Source organism: Zingiber officinale, chromosome 9A (assembly GCF_018446385.1).
Source record: "Zingiber officinale cultivar Zhangliang chromosome 9A, Zo_v1.1, whole genome shotgun sequence".
NCBI lineage: Eukaryota > Viridiplantae > Streptophyta > Magnoliopsida > Zingiberales > Zingiberaceae > Zingiber > Zingiber officinale.
In genome coordinates this window covers 10,529,587-10,538,541 of record NC_056002.1, presented here as the reverse complement: position 1 = coordinate 10,538,541, position 8,955 = coordinate 10,529,587, and the positions used below count along the sequence as shown (strand labels likewise).

At 46.7% G+C, this 8,955-nt stretch overlaps 1 protein-coding gene across 1 annotated transcript; it reads right to left on the bottom strand.

Moving 5' to 3' along the window:
* Positions 1 to 1,788: 1,788 nt before the first annotated feature.
* LOC122020646 (momilactone A synthase-like) lies at positions 1,789 to 2,991 on the bottom strand. Its single transcript, XM_042578652.1, has 2 exons — positions 2,825 to 2,991; positions 1,789 to 2,714 (listed from the first exon to the last, which is right to left on the bottom strand). The coding sequence occupies exons 1-2, from the start codon at positions 2,875 to 2,877 to the stop codon at positions 1,931 to 1,933; spliced, it is 837 nt and encodes a 278-aa protein (XP_042434586.1). The 5' UTR covers positions 2,878 to 2,991; the 3' UTR covers positions 1,789 to 1,930.
* Between the last annotated feature and the right edge of the window lie 5,964 nt (positions 2,992 to 8,955).

The following is an 8,955-nucleotide window of genomic DNA, read 5'->3' as shown; positions in this document are numbered from 1 at the left end:
TTCCATCACCCCATTCAAATAGATGTGCTTAAGGTATAGTACTTAACGTTTAGGAAGTGAGAAAAAATATACTAGATGGGTGTGAGGTGTGCACTGGAAGGTGTATATTGTTTATCATGGTACCATAATCTTGTTGTTGGCAAAAAATAGTTAGAAAAATTATGTATGTGTTAAGGATGACAAATGAAAGCGAAAGAGCCTGGATATCATCCTCATGCAGAGAGGCGTCTATGCGTACCCATTTTTTTTTTAATTTTGTTTAAGCTCTCAATTATGTTAATAAGCTTTTGTTTTTAGGTTTAAGGGTTAGATTATAGTATTATGTATAAAAAAAATTAAATTAAAAAAATTAGATATACATGAGTATAGGATATTAAAACTCTCTCTATATTAAAGCTAGGATTAAAATTAATAAAATTTACATAACAGTCTTACTGCTTCCCATTTATTGTGACCGGAATTAATGCACTATATAAAGTTCTTCTTTTTGATATATTTTTCATTTTAATCCTATTTGTTGGATTATATATGTCTAATATATTTTTTTAATTATTTAATTTTTAAAACCGACTAATTACGAAAATGATGAATCTAATCTCGTAAAAAAAACTATTGATTATTACAGTAAATTGTAAAGGACTTATATTATAAAAGACTCTCCAACGCTTTAATTAATCTCTCTAGGTCAATATAAAAAAAATAAATTACGGTTGATTATTAATATTAATACAAATGATCAAATTATGAAAAAAGACATATTTAAAAGTATCAAATTTTCATAGGATAATATTTCATATTTAATCATACTATCATAGCACAGTCCCAAAGGGACAAATTGTAAAGGAGTTATGGATGTCTATCCAACTGATTAATATTTTTAAATTTAATCCACTAAAAAAAAAATCCAATAATATATTATAGTTGAGTCCATTCAACCGGTTGTTCTCATGAATAGGACATATCAATAATGAGAAGACTCAAAGCAGTGATTTTGTTTGTTTTTTTTTTTGGCCACACTAAACGTGAAAATTGCCGTGCAACAGCTGGTCTAAATAACGCATTCCAAAATGGGTCACATATGTCATTTTCTCTTCATTTAAAATGCGTTCGAATGTCGTGTTGTAATTTTTATATTTACTAGAAAATTAATCAAATTTTCAATTAACATGCACCTCTTAAGATTTATGTGTCATGCTTTGACGCATCCAGAATTCACCTTTCTTTCTCCAATATTAATACGATCAAATCTATATGAATTAACACAAATTAGAATACATTGGACAGATCTTAAATAAGATTATATGGTGGAATTCTAAAACAAAGGAATTAAGAGGAGGATGAATAGAAAAGCTCGTTCTAGAGATTAAGGATTTGTCCCCTCTCCTATCACTACTGGTTTCACCTTTTGTAGGACTTGAATTTTGAGGTAGGAAGGTTACTTGTCGATAATTAAGGATTTGTTCCACTCTCTAAATGGCCAATAATTTTTTTTAGCTCACTAATCATCTTAATTTATGGTTTTTGAAAGGGAAATTTCTTTACTTCCTAATCCATAAAACTTTGATCATTAATGTGTAAGATCAAAAGATACACAGAATGAAATTGCTTAGAGCATTCACAAATATTCATCATTTTCATAAAAAAACATGAGTCTATTCTCACATATTTATTATAATAATATATTTCTTTTATTTATATTTTTTTAATATTAACATTCATTATTTATGGATTTCATGATACACTCAATTATTTTAAAATTATATTATATTAAATAAATATATTTTAAAATATTAAAATTATTATTATTATTATTATTATTAACCGCCATTAACCAGCTGTTACACTCATTAACGGCATATAATCATTTTTCGGACCGACACTATTTATAGTAATTTAAGGTGAATCCAGCTGGATCCGAGTGATATATCGCTCAGTTCTTGAAGAGGCCGAAGGCGTGGTTGACGGCGGTAAAGCCACCGTCGATGATGATGTTCTGTCCGCTGACGTAGCAAGACTCGTCGCTGGCCAGGTAGACGGCGGCGCGCGCCACGTCGTCCCCCCTCAGCACCGCCCCCTTGAGGTTGCCTACTGTGCCGATGAACTCCTCGACCTGTTTCTGGTCCATGTGAATGAAGTCGCAGGCCAACGACGTGGCGTAGGCGAAGGGCGACACGCAGTTGACGCGGATGCCGTGCTGGCCGAGCTCCGCCGCCGCGTTCCGCGTCAGCCCCAGCACCGCGTGCTTCGACGCCACGTAGGCGTGCGAAGCCACGCCGGCCACCACCGTCGCCACGCTGCCGTTGTTGATGATGCTCCCCCGCACGCCCGCCGCCATCATGGCGCGCGCGGCGTGCTTGGTGCCCAGGAACACGCCCCGAACGTTGACCGCCATCACGCGGTCGAAGTCGTCGGCCTCCGCGACGGCGAAGCCGCGGCATCCGTCCAGCACGCCCGCGTTGTTGAAAACGACGTCGAGGCGGCCGTACTTGGCCACCGCCAGGCCGACGGCGCGCTCAACGTCGGCCTCCTCGGACACGTCGCAGTGCACGTACGTGATCGCGTCCTCGCCACCAATGCTGGACGCCACTGCTCGCCCGAGCTCGTCGCGAACGTCGCCGATCACCACCTTCGCGCCGTGGAGAACGAAGAGCCGCGCGGTCGCCTCGCCGGAACCGGCGGCGCCGCCGGTAATGAAAGCTACCTTGCCTTCCAACCTACACGTACTCTATGCGATTTTAGACTAATTTTTCTTTTTCAAAATTAATTATTACAATTAATTATATACATGAATCAAAATTTAATTTTTTGTTGGTAAATTAATTACCTCCGAGAAGGAGAAGCAGGGACCGCATTACCGTTGCTGCCGTCGGTCGTCATCTGAGAGGACGACGATAATATTTTTCAATTCGCTATCTAGCTACACCTTTTTCTTTTCCTCTCTCTCTCTCTCAAATTACACAACGACGAGTACTTGTGGTTTATAACTTGGCATGCAACGGACCGGAATATTGTTTATATAACGGAAAACCTCAACTATTCCAAGACATACTGTGACACGTTTATAGATCTGGGTTCATGTGCGCATCATTTTTAACAGATTTTAAAATTAAGCTTCATCACTGGTTACGTGTGTGGGGTAGGATTTAAAGGTGCTGTTTAGGTTATGATGTGGTGATAAGGAGGGGCCTCATTTTATGGAGGATAGCTGTTAAGGTTAAAATTAAGATGGTCAATACTCAGATATCATCGGTCGATCGGGTTATCATGCTCTGACCGGGGGGAGAGGGTTCCGGTCCTTCCTTTGACATGGGGAGGTGCCAAATGACCGACTCTTAATGGAGTATTAGATGTCGGACGGAAGGAAGAAACAGTGTGCAGAAGCCGAGCCGAGCAGCTACCCTGCTTGGCCAAGCAATGGGACTCGACAGGCAAAGTGGAACTTCGGCTGAGCGGACGTGGCACAAGCACAGCGGAATCCCGGACGAGCAGACATTGCACTGACAGCCAGGAGATCGTACGACGGAAGCTTCCACTGTCACTTCAGAGATATACTCAGCTTGTTAAGGTACTGTGTCAGGGACACTTTACTGATAAGTCTTTTCAGGAAAAACTTTGGGAAGCGTGCTTGCCTTAGGAAGCGTACACGCGCACTACAGGAGCTCTATATAAAGGGGGTCCAAGTATCGGCGGTGGTACACAATACGCGATAGATACTATTTTCGCTACTACTCATTCTTGTTGCTCTGCCTTCTACTTCATCGTCAGTGATTGACTTGAGCGTCGGAGGGCCAACACCGAGGACCCCTTCCCTGACTCGGCACTGACGTAATCTTTGTTGCAGGTCGTAATGGAGTCTACAGGTAGTCAGTGGGAGTACCACATCCCCATCTTTCCATCTCATCGAGTTTCGGTCATGATCATATTTAGCGTTGTTTGTGGGAACTTAACCTGCATCCGAGTTGAGAAGATGGAAGACGCTGGACGACTCCATATAAAGGGGGTCCAAGTATCGGCGGTGGTATGCAATACACGATAGATACTATTTTCGCTACTACTCATTCTTGTTGTTTTGCCTTCTACTTCATCGTCAGTGATTGACTTGAGCGTCGGAGGGCCAACACCGAGGACCCCTTCCCTGACTCGGCACTGACGTAATCTGTGTTGCAGGTCGGAATGGAGTCTACAGGTAGTCAGTGGGAGTACCACATCCCCATCTTTCCATCTCATCGACTTTTGGTCATGATCATATTTAGCGTTGTCTGTGGGAACTTAACCTGCATCCGAGTTGAGAAGATGGAAGACACTGGACGACTCATAACTGTGACGCTCACCAAAGAGGAGCTCGACATGCTCGTGCAAGCCCGAGCAGCGAAGATGTTCGAGCAGTAGCAACAGCAAACACTAGCCGATCGGCTAGTACAACTGTCGTCGACGTCAGTAACAAGAGGCCGAGCGGGACTGGAAGACTGATCGAACCCCGTTTCCATATGAGGGCAGAATAGAGGTCCGACTAGCATGTAGGAAGTGACATCCGCACCCATCTCATTTCATCGCGCCTTGTTCCAAAGCCCTCAGAGATAGCTCAGGTAAACCAGGAAAGGGGGTCATCTTTGGATGACGCTCCCGTTAGGGATGCGTGAAAAGGAAAGACGCCTAGAAGTCACGCTTCGCCCAAGCGGATCATTCTGCAGTTCTCTTAGGCGATCTTGTGTAATCCTCTGCCTAGGCGCTATACCCCAATGGCGATTAGGGAATATAATGGAATAATCGATTCAGATGATCATCTAGATAAGTTTGATAATGTGGTCACGCTACACCAGTACACATGGTGTGAAGTGCCGAGTCTTTCTCACTACTCTCTCCGGCTCGGCGCAGCGCTGGTTCCAAAGACTGCCGGATGAATCCATATGCAGCTGCAAGGACTTCCGAGCTACGTTCCAACACCATTTTGCCAACAGCCGACGCTATCAGAAGACGAGTGTCAACCTCTTCGCCTTGAAGCAAGGGCCCAAGGAAGCGCTTCGAGCGTACATCAGGTGCTTCAACCAAGTAGTCATGGATATCCCCTCGGTCTCATCCGAGACGATGGTGAACACCTTCACTCAAGGGCTCGTCGAAGGAAAATTCTTTCGGTCACTCATTAAGAAGCCGCCCAAGGACTTCAACCACATGCTCAGGAAGGTCAATGAATACATAAATGTGGAAGAAGCCCAAGCAGCGAGGAAGAAGGAAACGCCAGCCGAGCCCGCGGTGGCGCCCGAGCGGCGACCAACAAGTAGCCACCAACTGCCCAAAGGGTCAAGAGTGGAGAGAGTGCGGCCACACCAAGAGGCTAGGAGACATGTCATGCAGCATGTGGTCGCTGGTCGGCAAAAGACGACGAAAGGCGAGGTATGGGCGCCAATGTTCTGCTCCTTCCATCAGTCGACGATGCACAACACGTGCGACTGCTACGATCTAACACCGATCGACAGTCGACCGACGCCAAGAGGATACCGCTGTCGATCTCCAACACCCGATCGGTGACATAGATAACGATCTACCGGGTGACGAGAGGACGAAAGAAGGGCGCCACCATTAGCATCAGCGGAGGGATAGCACTGATCTCTCTCAAGTTCTGGCCGAGCGAAATATACCCTCCGCTCGGGAAGAAGAAAACAGAAGCAACACCGCCCGAGGAGAAATAGGCATGATCGTCGGTGGGTCGACCGACGGTGACTCCAATAGAGCGAGGAAGTCGTACGCTCGGCGACTGAAGATCCCACGCGGTGGGATGCAACAGGGAGAAGGCAGAAAGGCCCGAGATAAGCTTCGGCCCCAAAGATTTGGAGGGAGTGGAGATCCCTCATGACGACGCACTGATTATCTGAGCGGTAATTGTTAATTATGCTATTCACCAAACTTTTGTTGATATAGGGAGTTCGGTGAACATCATCTTCAAGAAGACGTTTAATCGGTTGTAAATCGATCGAAATGAGTTGCTGCCCATGATTACCCCTCTCTACGATTTCACGGGCAACGAGGTACTGGTGCTCGGACATGCCCGATTGGCCATCTCGCTCGAGGAAGAGCCACTGAGGATAACCAGGACCACCAACTTCATCGTGGTAGAGGCACTGTCGGCCTACAATGTCATCTTGGTCCGACCGACCCACAACGAATCCCGGGTGGTAGTGTCTACCTATTGCCAAAAGATCAAGTTCCCGGTGGACGACCGGGTGGGTAAAGTCAAAGGTGATCAGTTGGCCGCTCAGCGATGCTTCGTTGAGATAGTCAAGACCGAAGCGAGAAGCACTCGGAAGAATCGGCGCTTGGAGGTGAACACCGTCACCGAGAAGCCTCCTGGGTGGGTCTACGAAGAAAAGGAGGAGGTTCAAATTCACCAAAGCCGGATGGAGGCCACCACCTTCATCACGGTCGATCTGGAACCTAAGAAGAAAGTAGAGTCGGTCGACGACATCACCAAACTCGAAACCCCAAGAACAGGACCTTTCAAGATCTTACAAAAGCTCTGTTCGAGTGTCCACTACTTGGAGGATGAGGGGAGAAGGCAACTCGGGAGGCCGTGGAGCGGGAATCATCTCCAACCCTACAGGGCCGAATGAGAGGTGCACGAGTGAATACATATATTTTTGTATGTTTCCTGAACGCAGGGGCAAAATATGAATAAAAGCGAAGAATGACACTCTTGAGATGAGTCTACATCAACGGTCGAGCGGCGACCTTATACCCTGGTCTACATCAACGGTCGAGTGACGACCTTAAACCTTAGTGTACATCAACGGTCGAGCAGCGATCTTAAACCCTAGTATTCACCAACGGTTGAGCGACAACCTTAAACCCTAGTCTACATCAACAGTCGAGTGACGACCTTAAACCATGGTTTATATCAAGGGTTGAGTGGGACCTTAAATCCTGGTCTACGTCAACGGTCGAGCGACGCACTTAAACCCTAGTCTACGTCAATGGTCGAGCGGCGACCCTAAATCCTGGTCTACATCAACGGTCGAGCGACGACCTTAAATCCCGGCCTACGTCAGCGGTCGAGCGACGACCTTAAACTCTGATCTGCACCAACGGTCGAGCGGCGACCTTAAACCCAGTCTACACCAACGATCGAACGGCGACCTTAAGTCCTAGTCTACATCAATAGTCGAGCGGAGACCTTAAACACTTGTCTTCCCCAACGGTCGAGTGACGACCTTAAACCCTTGGCTCATGAGCGGGCAAGCGCTGGTTTTATAATCCGAGAGCGATGAATGACTGACCATGAATATGAGCTACTCAAAAAGCTCCAAGTCTTCAAAGTACAACGACCGTTCGGGACTATTCTTCAAAATACGCGTAACCAATCGGAAGGTCGTAGAATCATAATGAGTAACTCTAAAAACAAAACAGATTGATCGGCTGGATAAGACTAGTTGTTGCCGACAGGAGGAGCCACGAGTTTATGCAATGTTTGAAAGACGAGTTGAGAAAACAAATACTAGAAGAAGATAGAGCTTAGCCGAATGGGTCTACATTCATTAAAACTTTAAAATTTTACAGAGGAACTCTCAACCTCACTCAAGGTAATCTAAGGCATCGTCGGGTAACGATTCGATCAGCCTGTCCCGATTGATGACCTTACTCGATAAAGCAGCGGAGATGTAGTCGCCTGCCTGGAGTTCGCCGAACGTACCTTCGATTGCCAGATCAAATAGGCGAAGGGCCCGGTCAATGACCTTATCATTGAAAGCGTCCGAGCGTATGTAGTTCCTCTTCATAGCCCCAAACTAACTAGGCTCGACATCTTGATAAGTTTCAAGGCTGCTCAGGAGGCCTCCAGCTCATCATTCGTGGTGGCCAACTCATTATTTTTATGGGAAGTTGACCTTGAAGGGCAGTTTCTTCGGTCGACCGCTCTTCCGTTCGGAAACTAGGAAGTCTTCGACTTCTTTGAGTTTCTTAGCGAGGGTCCGGGCCTCTTTATTCTTCAAGTCCATGTCTTTAATGGCCCAGAGTTTCCTCGCATTGGTCGATTCGATCTTGGCGTCAAAGGTGGTGACCTGCTTGTTAAGCCGAGCCAGAAGAGAGGCCTGCTCTGCTCTCTTCCCCCGTTCGGTCTCAAGCAGCGCAGTGCTCTTCGCCAGATCGACCTTCAGCTTCGCCACCTCAGCATTTTTATACTCTTGAGAGGCGGAGGATTGGCCGCTTGACGCCTTCAACTTCTTGACTTCTTCCTCCAAAAATGTGATCCTCTGGCACATGACCAGACTCTCTACCCAATACTACGAACTAGGAAAATATAAGTGCCGAGTGGAGAGAGATTATGAAGAATATAACACTTACCCCAGTCGACATCTGAGTATGGTTGTCCGCCAACGTCCCTAGAGGCATCATCGCTGCACGGGCTCGGGCGTCATCCCATATTTGTGCGAGCGGCCCCTGGATGATTATTTGGTGCTCAGCAGCTCGGGACTCAGCGCTAGTCGATTTGCGTCATTCTTCAGTCAGCAGGTGAAGAACCATCGTTATATGGCGCTGGCCGCTCGAGGCTAACTGGGCAGACGTCGCTTGTCCGGACGGCCAAGACGAAGACGCTGGACGGATGCTCGATTTTTTAACCTTCAACGGTGGTGGCATGAAGGCCACCGGTGGCGCGTAGACAGTCCCTTGCAACAGACCGGACAATGATGGCGTTCGATCAGATGACGTGGGGCCAGCAGTCTCTTCAACGAGAGCTGGGGTCGAAGTTTCAACCCATTTGGCGGACCGTACCACCGAGGATGCGGAGCGGGATGAGGGTTCTGCCCGATGCCTCTTACGCCTGATTAGCGACTCTCCTAAGGAGGTCGAGCCTGATGCCCCCTCAACTTGAACGACCGGATGTCGTTCGGAGGGAGTTGGTGGTCCACCAGCTGCTCCACCACTCATCAAGATTAGAGCCGCTTCGCTCTCATCTTGGGGGTTTTC

What these genes read in the sequence shown, in the direction of transcription:
- LOC122020646 (XM_042578652.1), bottom strand. Translation starts at nt 2,877, where the DNA reads ATGACGACCGACGGCAGCAACGGTAATGCGGTCCCTGCTTCTCCTTCT. An exon ending in CCTGCTTCTCCTTCTCGGAG is followed by an intron (nt 2,715 to 2,824) that starts GTAATTAATTTA and finishes GAGTACGTGTAG; the next exon opens with GTTGGAAGGCAAGGTAGCTT.